Raw genomic sequence first — 21,574 nt, forward strand, 5'->3', positions numbered from 1 at the left:
ATAACAGCCAGCATAACTCTCCCACAAGATTGTGTTAAGGGAAACTTCAATTAACTCCCCTAAATTTTCATCGCTTTTCAATCATCCCCCTAAAGTTTAAAAACTTTCAATTTAGTGTATCCAACTTTAAAAAGTTTGTAATGTCACCCCTACGTAGGATTTTTTGTTAAATCTTAAGGAAGGACTTAGAAATTCCCAAAATAGCCTTGCTTTTTAAAAAAAAAAAAAATTATTTAATCAAGGCAATTTTGTAATTTTATAAATTTTACATGGATATAAAGGTCATTTCACCCTTTTGCCACCTAATTTAACCCCAAACCCTAACGAGACAAGTGACGTTGCAAACTTTTTTATCGATACACTACATTGAGAGTTTTTTGAACTTTATGGGGGTGGTTGCAAAAGCGATAAAAGTTCTAAAAAAGTTAAGTGAAGTTTCCCCATTTTGTTATCAGAGACAGAAGACCAATACCTAGTGTACTCCTGCCCAAGCAGAGTCCTAGGAGGAGAGATCAAGATACAGTCCCAAGCATCAGTATTTTTGCAAAAGCAGTGACATATGACTTTGCATCTCAATGGTTAATGTGATTGGTACCATGTGAATGTTTACATGGAATTATCATTATTTTTTTTATTTTTTTTTGAAAAATGAAAAATTCTTCACAAGAGTGACAAACTTCATAAGCAAAGCAGGAGCAGATGATACGCACTTCACAAGAGTGGTTAATCAGATGAGCAATGCTTCCAGCCCTTGTAGCATCAATGACCCGTTCATCATCAATCCGAAACATATAAGTGCCAGCACCCTGCATGAGGAAATGTACTCAACAACTTTTTGGAGCTGCTTTATTTTTTTGTCATTTCATATGCTAGCAATGCAACAATTACCAAAACAAATAAATACATACATTAATATTCCTATTTCTATCTTTTGAACAAAAACAAATCTCAAGTGGAAACACAAGCACACCAACAAAACAAACCAGGAGAGATACACCTGATTGTGGGCTTCAAAGACATTTGAAAAAAAAGCAATTCGAACAATGCACATACACACACACCAAGCTATAAAAAGAAGAAACAGGTAAGTATGAGATTTTCTTCTTTCATTAATATATTCCTAATGCGGATCCTGCGCATCCACAATATTTTAATAATATAGGAAAAGTTTTTTTTTTATATAAGTGATATAGGAAAAGATAAGAGAAGCTATTGTGAAGTGTATTTGGATAGGGAAGCAAAAAGTAATTTTGTTCCTTAAATTTAGGAAAAATCAAAGAGAAACTGTTGCTAGTGCTTGCATAAATAAACTTATAATACTCTCATAATTTCCTTGAAAAAAAAAAAATTCCTCAAGTGAGTCAATTTCCTTTATAAAAGTTATTCTTTGCTTCATATCCCCCCTCATAATTTGTAACTAACTAAACACCTGATGGGCACTCCAACTTAAATGGACCACCAGGTAGAAAAGACTGGTCTGGTATCACATTGCACTTTGTCATTGTTAGAAAAGTTATTCGGGTTTGTGAGAGTCATTAGAGTTTGTGAGTATTTTAGTCATTGTTATATTTCTCCAAACCTATATAATAAGATGTATGGTAGGCTATTAAGAACCAAGAACAACAACACGGTAATGTGCCTTCACCTATTCTGTCTAAACCGTTCATGCAAATTACAACAAGGCATCAAAACCTTAGGCCTTGTTTGGTTCGCGGAATGTCTAGTCCATTGGAAAAGGATTAGCTACCACTGGAAATAGAAGAGTGTGGAATAGATTAACTATTCCTATTCATTTGTTTGGTTGTAACGCTGGAATAGACTAGCTAATCATATTCATTCGTTTAGTACAATACAATATGTTGATGAATGAAATCATATGGTGATCAATTTTCCTAAAATACCCTCTTATAATACAAATATAATTTATATTATTAAGGACTTTCATTCTTTCTTCTTCTTCTTTTTAAACATAAACAACTTTACTATAATTTCTTTTTCTTTTTTGTTTTTAATCATGTCAGGTATGTGGCCTTTTTTTTTTTTTTTTTTTTTTTGCAATTATGCTACAAAATTATTTATATAAAAAAATATATATAGTTGGAGAAAATAGAATCAAACTCAATCTTGAAATCAAAAAAATATAGTTGGAGAATGTACAGAGAATCAAAAGAAATAAAAAAAACATATTATATATTTGTATTTTATAAAAACCTTGCAGATTATGTTTCTTCGTCAAAGAAGAGAAAAAACAGAGAAAACAGAGATTCGGAGAAACAGAATAAAAAAAAAAAAATTAAAAAAAAGGCACATAAATAAAAAAACAGAGAAACGAAGAAAAGAAAATCAAAGAGAAACGGTACAGAGAATCAAAAGAAATCAAAAAACAGAATTAAAAAAAAATAAAAAAATAAAAACTAAGAAACGATACTGAGAAGGGAGACGACATAGAAAAAAAAAAAATTTCGTTTGCGCTTACAGAAAAACTGTACCAGAAGAATCAAAGAGAAAATAAAAAGAGAGATAGAAAAAGAGAGAGAATGAAATATATATATATATATATATATATATATATATATATATATATATAGAGAGAGAGAGAGAGAGAGAGAGAGAGAGAGAGAAATATAGAAGAATTAGAGAGAGAGAGAGATAACGGAATTTAATCCCACAAGTGACGTTTTTTGTGGCAATTTACACAATTAATTTAATCCCACAAGAAAGGATTAGCTAAGCCACTCAAAAACCTGTGTATATGGGATTAGTAGTCCCATGGAAATAGACTATTCCCAGGAATAGAATGTTACCAAACAAAGGACTAGCTATACCTAGTGTTAACTAGTCCAATCCAAGGGTCTATTCCGCAAACCAAACGGGGCCTTAGGGTTTAGATACATAGTCCCTTTGTTTGTAGTCTTCATTTTCTCTGTATATTTTGTTTTCCTCTCTAATCCCTCAATGTCTTGCAAAGTCTTCTTTGTTGGCACCACTACCCGTGCGGGCTTTAAAGCCCACACGGACAGTACCTTGGTATTGTCTTAAAAAAAATCAACTAAAGTTGATCATGGAGTGCCGTAGATGTGTTGTGGGTATGTGTATTGTTGGGTGTTCGAGTTGGTTGTCATGTGCTGCGCACAGTGGCGTTCAGTGGTTTTCCAGCAAAATCTGGAAATTGCCGGCGAGTTCAATGTTTACAAAGGCCTTATGCAGTCTTTTACGGTAAATTTTGTGTCACCGGCGACGGCTGTGGTGGTTGCCGTCACTGTCACAACCAGAAGCAGTGGTTGTAGGCATTGTTTGTAGCATTGGTGGTTGTTGGCTCTTTGGCAGTCATAGTTGGTGTTGCGTTAAGATCTGGTCGTTTCTAGGGACGTCTAAACGTCGCTGGCAAGTTTCCAGAGCGTGGTTGGAGAAAACGGTCTCTATTTGGCTGCTGGGGGTTGCTATTCCTTCTTGGGAATAAGGATATCCTAATTGAGGCTAAGGATTACTTTGGTTCAGCTTAAGTTGCATTGTTTCTAATCCGGTTCAGGCCGGTTGTCATGCTTATTTTCCAATTCAGAATTCAGCCAGTTTTCCTTGATTATTGGACAGTTCATACCGGTTTATGTTGTTTTTAAGGCGGTTCAGCACTTTTCTTATCCAGTTCAGTATGTTTGAGACCCGTTCAGCATCTTTTAAAGATACTTCAAGTGGTTTTTGTCCGGTTCATTCCGGTCCAGTGGTGGTTTATCCGGTTCACTTTGTTTCCAGTGGTGGTCATTGTTACCTTAGTTTGTGAGTATTTAGGTCATTGTTAGAAACAATTCAGAGGTGTTTTGTCCAGTTCCATACATTTCTTTGCTGGTTCAGTGGTGTTTTAGCTCATTTCGTGTTGGTCTGGGCTACATGGAGCTAAAGTTGGGTTTGTTGCAAGATCCAATCGACCTTGGTGTTTTGCTATGGCTTCCAACCAATTATTGGTGTTTTGCAATGAGATCCAACCGGCCTTGGTGTTTTGTGGTGAGATCCGATCAACTCTTAGTTGTCGGTTGTTGGTTGTTGAGATCCGACCAGCCTTGGGATTTTGCAGTGGTTTCCAACTAGTTATTGGTGTTTTCCGGCTTTTTAGCAAATTTTCTTGTTATTTTTACTTTTATAAGTCTTTGTATTGTGTGTTTCAAGTAGTTCCAACTTGAGGTGGAGTATTAGAGTTTTTTTTCTAGGTGTTTTTCATTTGCTTGTTTCTTCCAAGCTAGGCTTATCTGATACATATGCTCCAGCTTGAGGAGCGTTAGAAGAGTTATTAGGGTTTGTGGGTATTTTGGTCATTGTAATATTTCTCTAAACCTATATAATAAGATGTGTAATTGGCTACAGAAGAACAAAAACAACAACAGATTAACATGCATCCACCTTTTCTGTCTAAACTATTCATGCAAACTACAATAGTCATCAACAAGCTTAGTTATGTTAAGCACCCCTATTCATGGACTCCTACAGGTCAAACACTTAATTGCATTGGAACTCGTTCTCTTCCATGTATAACAAAAAGGACAAATTATTCAAAGCAGACAAGCATACTAAAAAGAGAGCCCGTATGGTCCGGACCAGGCGTAAAAGACCTATTTTGCAGCACCCAATACATTTTTGACACATAAGCTAAACTCAGCTAAGCTTATTTTATAGAATAAGATTGAAAACACAAGATTATTTTGCAGCCCCTTTCCTCTTCATCGCCGGAAACTCCATAGCCACGCTGAACCCATCTTCTTTCTTCCATCCAGTTTCTCTCTTTCTATCTTTTCTCAAGCATGCAAAACCCTCCTTTTCTTTCGTTTTTTACAGGGTAGAATATGGCATACAAAACCTATTTTCGTTTTTTACAGGCAAAACTCTTGGTCTCTATCTGCAAATATGGATCATATAGAAGATGCGCAGAATGTCCTTCGCATGCCAGTATGTTTGCTGAGTTTGGAAAATCAACGAAGACTTCTAGTATTGAAGTCAGAGACCGGCTTTACAACATAGTTTACTCAAAAATCAACCCTCCCAAAGAACCCAAATCGCAATACCCAGAGAAAATCTCAACAATCAACCCATTAAAATCCATCCCAAGCCCCATTCGGCCAAACCATCACAAAGAACATAGCACTACCCACTCGAATAAGAACACCCAAAATCAAATACCCAACTTCTCTGTCTCATCACTCACCGTGTCCCTCAAACCCAATTTCTCACTCAGTCACCGTCCTCCTCTCTCTCACAGTTCCCTCTTTCTCAGTCTCACCACTTCTGTCTCTCGCGGGCCATCCCATGGCCAGACCCAGCCAAGGGTTACGGCCAGACCCACGTGGGTTTTGAAGCCAAGCCTCCTTCTTTGGTCTACAGAGAAGACCTGCAATCAAACTACTACAGCGAGAAATGGCCTTGAGAAGAAAGTCTTGGTCTTTGATCCGGTGTATTTGTTGTATGGTATGTTTGTGCAATTTTTTTGCTTTATCTGAGGTGCCAGCATATTATTGGATGCTGTAAAGCACCACTTTTATGCCAGGTCCGGACCAAAGTTAAACTCTACTAAAAAACCAATACAATAGGGCTAGTGGATGTAATTAAACAATTATCTGGTTTCAAATTCAGCCAACCTTCATGAAGAGCAAGCTAAGGTAAATAATATTGTTTCTAAGTTGCTTAATCCCATCAGTGGCAGGCCAATCTAAATCGAAGGTGTAATATCTTAAAGGGTACTTCTTGGGTGGAAACTAGTAAAGGCCTAAATCTCTTGTACTCAACCTTTGTAGGAAATAGCTAATTCTAGAAGGCACATATATCAATAAGCATGTCAACGCAATAAAAAAACACTTACCACCAATGAATTGTATATAAAGCGCTCTCTCCTGTCAGCTATTGGAGGTCTAACAAGTTCACCAGTGTACTCAATCACCTACAGAAATTAAATGTTGGTCTTTCATTTCACATGCATCATGCTTTTATAAGGGATTGTAATCTAATAATAAGCAAATTACTTTACCATGTCTCCTGCTCTATGCGGATGCTTTGCGAAGATGCCAAATCCATGGATTCCTGATTTCCCTATAGTTAAAAAAAAAACAGCACACCACAAAAGCCAAAATCAGGCAAATACATTATTTATATTTATATTTATATGTATAGTCATTGCCTATTGCTTGTCACGTATACATAAGACTAATAATAGCAATGATACCAAATAATTTATTGCAAGACAAACAGATACACGATACAAAAGGTCAAATACCTATGTTTAAAAGATTCATGAAAGTAGATAACGCAAGTGGAAATCATTAAATTAAGGTTCAAAACTCAAGGACACTTAAGCAAACGAGAATGTCCACTTAATTGAAAATGTGTAAAACTATGACATGAAATTAGCAAAATTTCATGTGGGTCATGACTATTGGAACAATAAATGCCTAAGAATTGGGCCAACTAGACCAGGAAAACTCCATGAAAAAAATTAACAGTTGTATAACTGTCCAAAGAATTAATGGAACACCAGGTTTCTGAATTTTTTGACATGGTATTGGAGCATGATTGGTTATGAGACCTAGTCCATCTCACGACTATGGTAAGACACTGCTCGCTAAATTCAGCAGAATTGGATCAATGTGCATTATGTTTTTTAAAAAAAATACTATGTGGCATTATCTTCAATAACAATATTTGCAATTTTGGTTTCAGCCAAACAACACAATGGCAGAAGTACCGCTCACCGTATATTTTCATGGCATAAGTATCATTCACTGTATATTTTCAAAAAATTATAATCTATGGTGGATGAAAGCCTTAACAGCTTGAAAGAGAACAAATTCAGGAAAAATATAGACAACATTACCAAAAGCCCAAAAAGGTACATTGACAAAATTATTTTTTGGCGTAACATTGACAAAAGTGAGTCATTGGATGAAAGATAAGTTATCAGTGAAAATAAAAAAGAAGGAAATAGAAATGATGTAATGAATTCAGACAATATATTAAGAACACAAACAATAAGATACATGCAAAACTCAAGATGGCAAGAAAATATAAAGAGATAACATTGATTCTTGTGAAAGTTTGTTAGAAACAAAACCAGTTCTTACCAAATGCTAATCTCTTTCGGAATGTCTCCCTCATGTATCTATATTTCTCAGCCATAGAAAGTATATTGTTAGGAGCATCAAGCTGAGAGCTTTTCAGCCTCTGAAGGGTAGAAGAGAACCTCGAGCCAATGACTCCATATGAAGGCATCAAGTTGCCTGAAAATGTGTGTTGGCTGTAACCACTGACTAAGTAAGGCTGATTCTGTACAAACAAGCGCTTCAAGGAAGCAGCAGCCAAGGCTTCAGGCTCTTTCCGTCCTCTTCTACCAAAGTAATTGTAAGGCTCTGCCCAAGAATGAGAAAGAAAAATTACAAACCAAAATGAAGGGACTTTAACTAACAAATCCTGACAAACTAAATAAATAACAACAATTCATCAACCACGCATGTTGGACCTAGTTAACAGAAGAACTTTATGGAAAATGTGAGTTAAATGGCAGTGAGTTGGTGAAGAATAGAGGCAGCAGCAGTGGGAGCCACAGGTGGAGGGAGAATTTAAGTGCTAATATGGAGACATACACGAACTGATTCCATCAGCTTTTGACGGCTGACTGGTGGAGAGGATAATATAACCTCCATTTAATCACCAGGCAAATGTCAGAATATCAACCAAGGCTAACAGTTCAAGGAGTCAAATGTAATTTCCCCTTAATAAAAAGTAAAACAATTACCATAAACAGCCATAATTATTACTATTCCAGGCAAAGCTATCTGAAAGATGGAAGCTGGCACCACAACACACACACACACACAGAGAGAGAGAGAGATGCTACTTAACATAGAGAAGTAACTGCTTACAAGAGCAATATAATCACAATTATATTCAGACAAAGAGACAGGAGAGAAGTGAAATAACCATTCGTGAAGTGTATGTGGCAACAGTACTATAAATATAAATACACAAGAATACTGAATGTCTAATAACATACCACTGCGAGCACAGCCAGATGGATTAGATGGTGGGGTATAGTCCGAACACTGGCGAGCAACTCGCCCCAGACGTTCATCAGCAGCTGAACGATCATTAGAAGGCTGCCTATGCCTCTTGCAGAAGGAAAGTAGACGGATGCACTGATCTTCTTCATCATCATCTACAGCAAGCAGAAATAGTCTGTCCTCATCTTCAAGCTATGCAATCATAGAAAATAACTAAATGAATACATAAACAATATGCAAATGAACCATATGAGAAGCATCTCTTAAGGCATGTGATAAGGAGAGGAAAATATACCTCGACACACAAACCAGCAGCACGTGCACAAAGTGGATGGTATGCTGCATAACAAGTATTGTTTGAGCACTGTAAAAATAAAAATAAAAATAAAAATATTGGTCAGGCGTACTTTATATGTGATCCTGCATTCTTCATTTTGAGGGCAGCACAATCAATTAAAAAAAAAGTACAACTTTCTGGAAATATATTTCTGCATTAGAGGTAACTTTTGAAATAACTGCAATACTTTCTAAAGTAGGTTACAATTTCGTTATTGTGCAAAATTGTTATTCTAATTAGAGCAGATTGGCAAATAAAAGAAGAATATGTGTAGCAGATCCACAACAATCAAGTACATTAATCTGTTTTCTGAATAGAGAACAAAACAGGCACATTTCACTACCAGAGTATAAATCCAGATCTTGTTATAAAAAACTTCTCAAATAATCTAAAGAGCAACTACTATCTCCACCAAATAATATGAACGGGTGCAGGCTTAGTCGCGAGAGTTGTTTAAATATACAGTCTAGGCTAAGAAAGACGTGAAAATTGAATCCTGGAAGATACTGTTCAGGCATGGTTTTATTTTTCCTTTTATGGTACCTTCATCCACCAGTTGGGGCCTGGTCTCTCCTATATTAAGATCTAGCAATCTCCATGTGCAGAGTGAAACTTGGGTACACGATATAGTTTCTTTTACACCTCAGTTGCATGTTTTACAACATACCTACATAATTTGTGCATTCTACAAAGTAGATAATTTTTGTTAGGGTATACTAACAGTTTGAAGTTCTTTGGTCCCTCAACAAAGATGTCAAGAAAAGAAGGGCCTCCATATGATATCACTAAAACAAGAAAAATCGAAAGTAAAAAGGAACAATTTGAGGGACTCAGTAGTAACAGGTTAAGAATTTGATGTATTTGGAGTGGAGGAGTTACCACGGAAGGAAGCTAAACATGAAATAGAGAACCTTTGAAAATAAGCCTCACTATGATAAGAATAATGAACATACTTGAATGCAAGCTCCATAAGATACACCACAGATGCTACATAACAGCTTCCAGCGGTCCTGTTAGACATACAAATATATTAAAAAAATAGAATAAGTAAAGAAAGGACTAGTGCAAAAGGAAAAACACTTTGCTGACTGTTGATAATTAGACTGTTATGACTCTCAAGGTTCATGGTGAAGACTTGAAGAGTTCACCACAGCAATTCGCTTAATCCTTAGAATGAAAAGATCGTAAAGGTCATTTTCTTAATTGAAAACATTAAATAATAAATCTAGGTCATACGAATATGAAAACACGTGCAAAATGACAAAAGAGATACCTTATTGATTCTAGTTAGCCCATCAATAGGCTCCATTCTTTTGACATCAGATAAGCAAGTTTCTGCAGCATATTTGGTGAGTTAAAACACAATAAAATATCTGAATAACCAAAAATCTGAACTATTCACTCACGAACCAGGTATCCATATGGCACATGACAGATGAGCCCAACGCCCATCAGTTGTAGGCTTCATTGCACCCCCTAAAGGAAAGTCGTTTCACAGATTCAATATAGAATGATCCATGGCTTTACATAAAAGAAGTTCTAATGATATTTGAGTACCTATAACAGGACAAAGGCAGCAAGGTGGCGGAGGGTTGGGAGCCCCTGGTCGACATAAGTTGCATAACCATAGCACTCCATCAACAGGTTCTAATTCTCCGTAGCATCTAGCATGGACCTAAGCAAACAGTAAAGGCAAATATAAGTTGCATGGGCATTAGCATTTTTGCTAAAAATATGAAAGCAACCATAAAAAAGGTAGATTGGATGAAAGAAAATGACTCAAGAAATGAATAAACTAATAAAGCAGAGGAAGAATTGTTGAAAACAACATCACAGAATGAGCAAATTGTTTGACTAACTACATATATAATCTCTTGATAGATAAGTCAACTCACTCTTGCACGGGATTGAAGCAGTGACCTCATCCTCTACCCCTTATTTATAAGAGAGAGGATATTCCATTCAATATAAAGACTATTGGCACTAACAGAAGATATGATGGAACAATGTCTTATATTAAGCCCAACTGCTCTACTTGTATGATCCTAATATGCCATGAAAACGACATCACAGAAAAAAATAAAGAAGCCCTTACCATCATTCTGCATTTATCGCATTGCAGGAACAGATTGGTTTCATACTCCTATAAACAAAACAAGTTCAATCAGCCAAACCAAACCACATACAGCATCGAAATCATAAATAGGTCAACTAGAAAAGAAAAAAATAAAGGTGGAATATACTAATGAATAATCCCCACCAAAACAAACAAAAAAAAAAAAAAAAAGGCAAATACATCAGCTCCTAGAGCGAAACATGCTTCCAAAGATAGGAACCCATTTTTCAACCTCCTATTAAACTAAATAAAAATAAAGCAAGGACAGCAAACACAGAGTCAAAAGAAATGTTATGCAATAGTATCAATGACAAATCATGCTAAAAAAATTGGCTTTCACCTCATCCATGTGGCAAACACTGCACTTGTCAAGGTCTTTCCAGTCAACACGAACAGGTCTGTACCCAACAGGAGGGTCTTGATATCTTCTAGAGGCTAACTTGCTCGTAGAAAATTTTGAAGTCTGTCTAGATTTAGATAACCCCTGTAAATACCATTGACACTAATTTCAGACTATAACTTAGAGCATGTTAGTGTTGCACAACACTAAGTACAATCAGCATAGGCATTTTAAAAAATGGAAAGAAAAAATAAATAAATGACCACATTGGTGGCACTCAACAAACTAACTACAAAATTCTATTTAATGACTTTAATATTCCTACATTCCAAAAAAAAAATAACAAAACTTTTATGTAATTGAGAACCATTTTATCTAATTCCCAAACATAATACAGTCAGAAGAAACTTGATAGAGTTAAATCCATAGTTCAGCTTGACCTGAAAAACCCTCTTTCAGGTCAAATAATAACACCAAAATTCACCATTTCAAATAACATGGGGAAGTGGCAAAAACACAACCCCATTGAGGTATGTTTACACCCTAGTTCTCTAAATTTGGCAGTCCCAATTTTAAAAAATAAATTGATTCAGTCTGAATTTGATATAACTTTCATAGGTTTTTCATTTTTCAAAGAAAAAATGAATATTTGATTTGATCTCATAACTAAAGCAAAAACCTGATCTAATAAAAGCTTTTCTATTTTGAATGAATAGAATGCCGATTTGATCTCATACCCAAAATAGAAAATCGGATCTGAATTTCAACAGTTTTTCCCTTTGTCAAAAAATAGAATATTTCAACAGTTTTTCCCTACTCAAAGTAAAATCTGATTAGATTATTACTTTTTTTTTTTTGATAAGTAATATTATATATCAAAAAAAAGTGCATTGTGCCTCTAAGTGCACAAGAAAGTATACATAGGTAGCCCAAGTTAAACCCAAAGACAAAACCCAAGAAGACCCAACCCAAAAAACCCAACTAGTAACCACAGCCAAACGGCAAACCACAGGAAGAACCCAAAGACTAAAGCCCACAATAACCCACCACCAGCCCTGAAAAACCCAAATCCCCTAATGCACCTCTAGAGGAAAGGAAAATGCATTTGTGGTCCCTACACAACCCCGCCGGCGATGGCACCTCTCCGGATAAGGTCTCCCTCTAGCCTCATAATTGATAGAGCATTCTAAATTCTTCAATTCTCTCTTCCCTTTTACCTTTGAGGTATAGGGCTCCCGCTCCTCGTCAATATTCGAAAAGTTTATTTTGTAATAATAGAATATCTAATTTGATCTCATACAGAAAATAAGAATGAATCTTACTTTTAATATTCTTTTTTAGATTATGTTATTGCAAACTGATACAGTACTATTTTTTACTGAAACGGATGTCTTGTGATGTTTCGAATTTCATTGTGCTCGTGTGTAAATATATAATCCACATGTAGTACATATGCTCCCATTGTGACCCAAACTAGCATCGCAATTGGTACCACCACCCCAAGTAGCGAACCAACTAATGCTACCCGCATCATACTGTGTACCAAGCACAAGAGCATACCACATTCCTGTACCCATACCACAAACCCAAATGTACCATGTTCCAAGTATCTTAGTTCACAATTACAGATACTGTACCAATTTCAACAAAAAGGTCACAAAAATGTTCTCCCTCTATGGAGCTCCTAAATGTTAATAGTGTAAATAGATAACTATGAATTGAACATCACTTGAAGGTAAAGATTTATTCAATTTCCATATAATTTTTATAGCACAACAAACAAATTCACAAGAAAGGGGAGAATAACAAAAATACAGTAACACTTCTGGGGCTGACTCATTTCCAGACGTGGACATAGCAAATGTCCAATTGAGAAGAAAGGGAGCAAATGGAGTTAAGTGCAAACTATAAAAATTCAAGGGAAATGTTATTTAATGGTATACCTGTATAAGCTTCACAACTTCAGGATTGGAGAAGCCAAACATATCGGAACCAGATTTATAGATCCTTTCTCCACCTTCAGCACCTGAACAATCAGAGCTACTTGTTTGTATTTTTCTGATCCTTTTGTATATTTTATCCCAGCAGTCAGATGGAGTGGATCCTTTAAACTGTACAGGAGAGTAAAAAATAAAATACAGACATAGAATAGATATGTACGCAGACATATATGTTTACACATCAAACTATGCAGTAATGCAAGGGCAAGGATACATATACAAGGATATTGAAAAATGAAGAAACAAATTTTATGCTTTGGCCTAGTAAAAAGGAACACAATCTATTCAAATATTTGAAAGCGGATAGTGCAAAATGTCCAATGAAATAGATAAGAAAAACAACATTTTAAATGAAAACAAATTAATGCGGATTTATTAAATGTTTCATTAAAAGTTAGCAGTCATTTTCAACCCATTCTAATATCTACCCTTTTTCCTACAATACCACCCAAACCAAGAACATATGACAAAGTGATTGTCTTGCTAAACATGTGATACTGCGTATACAAATGCACAAAGTCAAATATCTAGTTCTAGAATAAAAAGAAAATCCTAAAATTCTGAAATACCCAATTCAGTGATGCTAGAGCCTATACACAGTCATCACTGATTCATGGAGAGCAAACTTGAGCTATAAAGAGGATAAACATGTGAAGAAAAGCAAAGAGATCAGAACAAGCATCGTCAAATGCAACAAAGGACTTAAGAGTGACCATAAACTCATATACAGGTTCATTTCACCACATTACACACTAACCTGCTCTCCATTATCTAGCGTCACTCTAAATAGAGGTCGAATCTTTGATTCAGCATCTCTCAACACTTCCATCTTATATAATGCGCACATATTGTGATCTGAATCCCCCAGCATCAAAAGCAAAAATGTTATAAAAATGACATCATAATGAAGATTATCAAAGAAACTTAAAATATGAAAAATTGCAACAGCACTGTGATAGGCAAAAAAGAGATGATCCACCAGTTATTGAAGTAAACTGCCTCACAGCAGTATATCCTTCAGGCCAAATGAATCTCTCATCCCGGAAATACTCCGAGTCCTTGACGATCTTTCCTGCAAGAACATTTCATATGCCCATGAGCAGAATAGCCGTCTCTGAACCCCATCAATCAAATAATTCAAATACTCTTCTCTAAATGCAGTTTGACAATTTTTAACTAGTTTGCTTTATACTTATCAAAAAAAAAAACAATTTTTAATAAAACTATCAGATCCTAGAGGGGTGATATAATTATCCAAACAAGTATGGTGTTTCCTGTCAAAAGATGTCAAAGCAAAAAAGTAAAAGAATAATGCCGGTGCTGTGTCCTGGATTCAACTCCCAAAGCTGAGTTCTCAAGGATAAAACTTAAGTCACAAATGCAACGTGAAATTGGAAAAATACATGAGACAAGCTTTTTCAACAATGTCTTAGCTTATAGGAAGGAGAAGTTCAAGTCTATAGAGAATTACCAAGGCTCATAATTTTCAAATCCCCAATTACATAGGGAGAAGTTCCAAGGCCCTCTAGCACTCCCTGAATCCCTACATCTTCTATGCAATCTTCACCTGTATCTGTACTCCCTCCATCAGATTCACTTGCACTTGCATTATCAGCAGTAATTCCATTTTGCAGCTGAAGCATTCTTCTAGGAAGCTTTTGTTCACTCAAATACCTGATTAAATCCAAATGATTGCAATAACTGGCATCTCGATTGTCAAGAAAGAGAGCCTAGTGGGCTCTTTTGATTCAAATGACATACAGATAGTAGCTAAAAATGCACAACAAAGGACTTGCAATTAAACCACATTTTAAAAATGATAGGACAAAGGTCAAACAGCCAGGACCAAGGAATATTCAGGGAAACCTTCACGCAATCAGAATACCTCAAAAGCTATGAGAAGGGACTAATATCCAAATATGTCCAGCTTATTCAGATTTTAAAGCCCAGAAGTATTTTAACAATCAAGAAAAACAATTAACTCGTGGAAACTTGCTTCCCAGGTCTATGTTCATATTGCACAACTTATTTAAACTGCAATTGCAAAGAGACACAAGCACAAGGATCTGCAATGATCATACAATAATCTCAAAAACCACATCTGATATAAGCATGCCTATATTGAAGAAAATTTGTGATGAAATGAACAAAGTTCTGGTAATATACTGATATATATATAACAGAGAGAGAGAGAGATAAATAGATACACAAACACAACTGAGTCTAATCCCTGAAACCTCTAGAGCAGGTTTGTCAATATTGTGAAAAATAGGAAACATTGAGGCTCATATGAAAGAAAAACTCATTGCGAAACACTTTCCCACATTGCTTAGGCTGAAAATGAACTCTAATATATATATATTTTATAAGTAATGTATATTAAAAAACGCGCAAAGAGGCACAACCCAAGTATACAAAAAGAACCCCTACTAATTAGAAAAATGAACTCTAATATATAAACTTACGTTTTCGCTTCTTCCAAGCTTCGAATGAAGCGAGGTTTCTTGCACTTCAGGTGGAAAGAAGAAAGAAGGCCCTTGAGAAATGAGATAACCCGTTTGACTTTAATCCTGAATAATGACAAGAAAATAGCTATTATGTCAGCTTAAAAGAGATAGATCCGACACATGCATTTAGTAAACTTTTTAGTGCAAATGACAAACATTAAATTTCCTTCAGACTTAAAGAATTACAGACCTTGCAAAATCATGTGTACCAAAAAATTGCACAGGAACTGATCTTCCTTTTGAAATTTTGCTTAAACCTTTATGATCACCTATGAGTGATTCATCCACAACAATTGCCGGCCACATAGCATGACCTGCACTAAAACAATTGAAATAAGTAGAAGTAAAAATTAAACAATTAAAAAGTGAATGTACAACAATTGTAGTAAGATTCATATTGCAAATCATGAACTGAAAATAATTTATAAATTAAACGCTGAAAGTGTACGATTGACAACCAATACCCAAACCATACGAAATAGGTATAATAAGAACCACATCATAAGAACTATTAGCAACATAGTGGTGCATAACAATTTTTTTTTTTTTGATAAGTAAGTGGTGCATAACAATTGACTGTACACAGCAAGTGTCACTGACTCAAAGAAAGTTCCACTGGACTTTTAGCAGAAGCAAATACCAATGCATAGACTACTATAAATTGCGTCTGCTATTAAACCCAACATAAGCTATAATTAACATCAAAAAGCAGTATAAGTAGTTATGACCACAAAGTTGCGATGCAGAACTTAAATTTTAGCAAAAAAATGCAATTGTTAATAGGTAACCAACTTATAATCAGCCAAGATCCAATTAATTCATAAGGTGTCAAAATGCAATGGTTTATACTTAATAACAGCAAAGGATATTTTCTCATTTTTATAGCTCATGAAACAAAAGGTGCAATGTCTATCTCAAAATAAAGTCTCTAGGCTTTTCTTTTCTATTTATCTTTGGTCTACATATTATCTCCAAGTTGCCCCAAAAAGTTAAAATATTCGAAAAAAGAACACAAAGATAAAGCACAGACCAGTAAGCTTGGCCCATATGATATCTCCAGGCTCAAGCTCTTGGCAATCATCTAAACTCGCAGCCAACACAACCATCTCATTGTAATCGTAGACATCGCCATCCATACTTTTAACACTGCAGCTCAAGTTCAAACGCTGCATCTCTTCATGAGAAATATAGAATTTAACTTTTTCGTTCAAAAGAATCAAATCTTCTTTATCGCCATCTTCATATTCTACCTGCATTAACTCAAATGAATGCCAAATACTGGTGCAAACTTCCAATAATTCAAATGGTCAAACAAGAAAGAAAAACTAGATATGAGAGCCCATACATTATGTCGATTAGCCTCAGGATTGTAACCCACAACTCGACCAGAATACCAATCAGCATCCAATGGCCAATAAACCTGAACTCAATAAACTTAATTTTATTCTATAACAATTGCAAGAGTATGACCAAATTCAATGATACACACACACACACACACACATATATTAAAAAAACAAAAACAAAAAAAGGCTTACAAAGTTCTTGCCTTGCATTGTAATCCAATAAATGTTTTTGGATCAACGCTGTCGAAACTCAACCTGTAAGAGACAATAAAAATTGTCCCCCATCAATCAAGATTTTCACAAGTTCTAATCGAAGAAATAAAACCCACAGGGAGAATTGCAGTGAATGCTTTTGCTAAAAACAAAAAGAACAAAAAAAAAAATGAAGGGTTGATGCTTCCAACACTCACCTGACCCATCTCATAGTGGAAGGTGAATCGGGCAAAACGTTGTCGCAATTCTGCGAAGAATTTCGCCTCCTTTTCCGCAAATTACTATTACTAACATTACTGTTATTGTGAATTCGGGAATCCCTCAATCGCGGCCTATCCAGGCTGCGCAAGACGCTGGAGTCCACCCCCAACTTCACCAGCTCACTGCTCCCAAATCTCCTCTTCTTCTTCTTCTTTTTGTTCAACAATCTCCCCCCTATCTTCGAGTCCTCGCCCTCATCAAACCCACAAGTTTCCTCGTCGCGAGAGATTAAAGAATCGTACAAGGAGGAACGGCGGAATCTCTTTGGGCGGCGAGAGTAGACGTGGATGAGAGGGGGTCTATGGAGGGCAGGGGATGGTTTGTTATTGAGATCGTTGTCGAAATCATCGACGACGAGCTTCCGGGCTTTCACTTTCTTCGACATCACGTTGGAGGAGCCGCTGGCGCTCACGCTCACGCTGACGCAGCAGGGTGACGTGGCAGAGTATACGTGGTCGAGGGGGAGATACCTGATGGGAGTGCCGCCGGCCGTGTGAACGTCGATGGCGGTGTCGTCTTCGCGGTGCTTCAGAGCCAATGCCATGGATATTTTTTGGGGCTAAGGAGGCGAGGAGGAGAGAGCAAAAGCACGAGTGCTTGGCTTTTACTTTTGCTCTCTCTCTCTCTCTCTCTACTCTCTCTCTGCTCTCTCTCTCTCAGACGCAGAACAGTGGAATGGACCAAAGCTTGAAAAGGAGGGTGAATTAGGGATTTAAAAGCGCTGAAGGACGATAAGGATCGGTTTTTGGAGGGAGGGTTTTCGCCAAAATATCGGTTTCCCGCCGTGGAGTACAATGGGACTGACGAAACCTGCTCAAAGGAGAGTGAAAATATACACCGGTGGATAAATGAATCTGCTTAATATCAGTATCACTTTTATTTACTCATAAAATCTGTTTGTTTTTGTTTTCCCCTCTTTTCTGGGTTTAAGGGTACCTGATTATTTCTCTTGGAATAGATTCACCTGTCACTATAATCTAAAAAAAAACTTGGTAAAGAGTCCATAATTTTTCTTGTATAGGAAATAATAGCATATCTTATAAAGGTGAGTAAATTTTGTGGGAAAATAGCTAAATTAGTTTTTACCCTTTACAAATATTTTTTTAGGGTTTAAAAAATGATAATTACTCCATGTGATACCCTATGGGATCATTGTAAAATTACACATCTATCCTAAAAATATATCCTTAAAAAAAAACCTGGTCTTTTTTCTTTTTTAATGTTTGTTTTCCTTTTTATTTTTATTTTTTAAAATGGGTGTCTAATTTCAGTCATATTGATAGAAAAATCTGTTTAAGATATGTATAGACAAAGTTGTTTGTCATGTAGCGGTACCCTATTGAGTTGTAGCTTTTTAAACCTTAAAGAGTTCTTTGTCAAAAGGTCAAATCAAAATGATTAGTTTAGTAATTGTCTCTGATTTTTAAATAATCAACCAACAAAACCATCAGATTGTACAGATAGCTGGCTAATGAGCGTTGAATATTGTATATTTAAGTTCTTTAACTCGCATATGTTAATTTATTAGTATTGTTATTTGTTTGATTTTGTGTTATTTTAATGTTTTCAGGTGTTTAATAAAGATGCAACAAATTTTATTAATTTTAGACTTAAAGCACACTTTAAAAAGACCTAAAAGATGTGATTAAGCTTAACCAATCATAATAGATAACTTATATGATGTGGTTAAGTTTAGTCAAATCAAGGAAATTATTAAATCAAAATTTTTCTTATTGTAGTTAAAATCGGATTGGATTAAATTATAGATTCTACATGTGTCTCAGTATTTTAACTATAACTTTCAGCTCAAGCATCAGATTAAGGTGAAATTAGCGCCATTGAAAAACTAACTCACAATTCTACAAATCATTGTTAAATAAGATTTTTTTAATTCAGACGTTTGCTATGCCAAAATCGTCCTGCAATATAAAAATGCAAATATGGACAAATCATATTCCGATTTGTACTAAGATTGCTTCCTAATTTAATTAGGAGATTGAAATACGATTTTTCTAAGAATTCTAGGACTTCTAGAGCTTGTTTCACACCCTATAAATATGTCTCTAAGCCTTGAATAGAGGTGTGCTTAGTTTTAGACATAAATTATCTTCTTGGAGGCTTTGAGAATTGAAAAAAAGAGTAACATGATAGGAGACCATCCAAACACCAGTATGAGCAACTAATCCGTAATAGGGCGTTGATGTAGCCATTTCCAAGTAACAATGGTTTAATTATATTTTAATTTAAGTGTTTTTTATATGCATGATAGTTGTATAACTGTGAGAATTAAATATTAAAATCTTAATATTCAATCATTATGAAATTATTCTCTTGTTTTAAAAAACTTTTTATATTAATTGAACTCAATCCTTCATATTTTCTATGATTATATGAATGATTATTATACAACGGTTTTAACTGACACATGATAAATAGGATTTGATAGGCCATACTTAGAGAAGACGAATTGTACTACACCCTAGTTTAGTGTAATTTAGGTAGACAGTTTATGCCAATCGAAGGTGGGTTATGTTTATTCATTGATTGTATGTAGCCTATTAATGAATTAGATAATCCATATCGAGAGAAGACGGATTATACGGCATCTTAGTGGTTAAGTGGACGGTCTGTGCTAACTGAAGAGGAATTATACTTATTTATTAATGATGGTCATTTCTTGACTACTTGAGTGAGACAAGCCCTATATCATGCATAATATGAATTTTTTAGATTAATTTATGATTGACTATTGTTATGCGGTTAGTGGTGAAATCAACCCCTTATTCTATCTCTTATAATTATTATCTTTACTTTTATGCATTTACTTTACAAAAACAAATCAAATCAATCATGTTTTTAAATTGAGTTATATTTAATTTTGAAAAGCTTGATAACAACATTCACGCAGTCCTTGAGGTTCGACACTCTCTATATAGCCCTATCCCACAAGGATTCTTTCTATTACGAGTGATATTTTTATTATTGATATTTTTGGATACAAAAAAACCACATCACTAGCACTAGGAGAAAACCTAGAGAGAAAAAACACATGGGAAGCTCCCTCCTCCTCTCCCCTCCCCCCTACTCCCCTCGTCTTTCCTCCCCCTCCCCTTCTTGTTTCTTTCTTTCTTTATTTTTTTCAGTTTATTTTTTTGGTTTTTACAACCAGTTTAGTTGCTCATAGCATCCCTTTGCTTATGTTGTGTTGTCTCTGTCCAACCTCCACCGTGTTACGCCATTCTTTGCCTCATCAGAATCAATTGGGCTTTACATCTAGTTTTTCAAATCTAGATATAGTCTCCTCAAATGGTTTCGCTCAGCCACACGCCGGCCCACCGTGCTTCCCATCTCCTTAGCTGCCCATCGGTGTAAATGGCTCCATCTCGTCCACCACGCGCCAGCAAGTGCGCTTCGCCTCCCTCGCTCCGGTTGTTGTATTGTGTTATTGTTTTTTTTTTTAATAAGTATTTGACTTCTCCTTAGATTTACTTTCATGAGCGATCTTTGGAGAGATGGTTTTTATTTTGGCCTTTGGATCGAGGAAGATAAGATTTGGTATAAGGGTTTTACTTCCATGGCCAAGAAAATAAAAATTGGGAATATGGGCTACATATGTATTAGACTGAGTCTGCCTATAGCAGATATGTTCTATAACTGTAAGTTTGGACATAGGTTAACAAATGTTGAAGTCATAGATAGGACTTTATTGTAAGATTTTTTATATTTATTACTATGACATTGTAACCTCATAGCTTTGGCTATAATTTATCGAGCTTTATGTTCTTGATCTTTTTTCAACGAATGAATATGAAAGATTCCCCTAAAAAAATAATAATAATAATCGACCAACAAAATAAAGTACAAATCAACATCAATCGGTATTTAACAATTTGACATGTTTGATAACCGTTGGGGTTGGACTAGCGACGAAGGCCCAAAGCCCAGATGCAAAGCCAAGAAATACCTAAACCGGTCACAAGGTCGAAAGCCCCCTTTAAATGGTTCATAATAATCATGGAGGTTTATTAACACTGACCCTCAAACAAGTCTTATACCGTTGGGAATTTGACACCAACTAATTTCGATCGGGGTTCCACTTATGAGGAAGCTCTACATATCTTCTCACATCTATCATGGGATGAGACTTGTGAATATAGCAAATCTTCGAACAATCTGCAAAGAAAAGATGAAGTTGGAGCACAGTCACTTCACTTACATCCTTAAATAGTGTACTGTCCAAGATGTTTGATAAAAGTTTTAATGCAAAATTAAATTAATCAAGTGAATAATTCGGATGATGAAAGCGAAAAATAAAACACACTTAAAAGATTTAGGAGAAACTTATTTTAGACCGGTGTTTGGACATGACATTTATGTGTCCAAACATGAGTCATAGAGGACCCATCCTTTCATGTGTGTCC

At 35.6% G+C, this 21,574-nt stretch overlaps 1 protein-coding gene across 5 annotated transcripts in view; it reads right to left on the reverse strand.

The window, feature by feature from the left end:
* ATX2 (trithorax-like protein 2) overlaps positions 1 to 17,961 on the reverse strand; it is a 40,154-nt gene extending 22,193 nt beyond the window's left edge. For 4 of the 5 annotated variants that reach the window (XR_009439856.2, XR_009439857.2, XR_009439855.2 and 1 more), the window contains exons 1-22: positions 17,090 to 17,961; positions 16,883 to 16,934; positions 16,679 to 16,753; positions 16,364 to 16,583; positions 15,524 to 15,647; positions 15,292 to 15,396; positions 14,298 to 14,500; positions 13,806 to 13,898; positions 13,584 to 13,681; positions 12,770 to 12,937; positions 10,827 to 10,970; positions 10,466 to 10,513; positions 9,928 to 10,045; positions 9,781 to 9,846; positions 9,644 to 9,705; positions 9,324 to 9,380; positions 8,329 to 8,397; positions 8,027 to 8,225; positions 7,098 to 7,382; positions 6,008 to 6,069; positions 5,843 to 5,920; positions 711 to 806 (exon numbers count right to left, since the gene is read on the reverse strand). Coding sequence is in view for 2 of the 5 variants with exons in the window: in XM_059591297.2 (XP_059447280.1) it covers positions 711 to 806; positions 5,843 to 5,920; positions 6,008 to 6,069; positions 7,098 to 7,382; positions 8,027 to 8,225; positions 8,329 to 8,397; positions 9,324 to 9,380; positions 9,644 to 9,705; positions 9,781 to 9,846; positions 9,928 to 10,045; positions 10,466 to 10,513; positions 10,827 to 10,970; positions 12,770 to 12,937; positions 13,584 to 13,681; positions 13,806 to 13,898; positions 14,298 to 14,500; positions 15,292 to 15,396; positions 15,524 to 15,647; positions 16,364 to 16,583; positions 16,679 to 16,753; positions 16,883 to 16,934; positions 17,090 to 17,697 (3,030 nt within the window). In the remaining 3 variants the exon portion in view is untranslated. Of the gene's footprint in view, positions 1 to 710; positions 807 to 5,842; positions 5,921 to 6,007; positions 6,070 to 7,097; positions 7,383 to 8,026; positions 8,226 to 8,328; positions 8,398 to 9,323; positions 9,381 to 9,643; positions 9,706 to 9,780; positions 9,847 to 9,927; positions 10,046 to 10,465; positions 10,514 to 10,826; positions 10,971 to 12,769; positions 12,938 to 13,583; positions 13,682 to 13,805; positions 13,899 to 14,297; positions 14,501 to 15,291; positions 15,397 to 15,523; positions 15,648 to 16,363; positions 16,584 to 16,678; positions 16,754 to 16,871; positions 16,935 to 17,089 lie in introns of all 5 variants that reach the window. The other variant, XM_059591299.2, reaches the window with a different exon arrangement.
* Positions 17,962 to 21,574: the final 3,613 nt, after the last annotated feature.

Source organism: Corylus avellana, chromosome 4 (assembly GCF_965113065.1).
Source record: "Corylus avellana chromosome 4, dhCorAvel1.hap1.2, whole genome shotgun sequence".
NCBI classification, from domain to species: domain Eukaryota; kingdom Viridiplantae; phylum Streptophyta; class Magnoliopsida; order Fagales; family Betulaceae; genus Corylus; species Corylus avellana.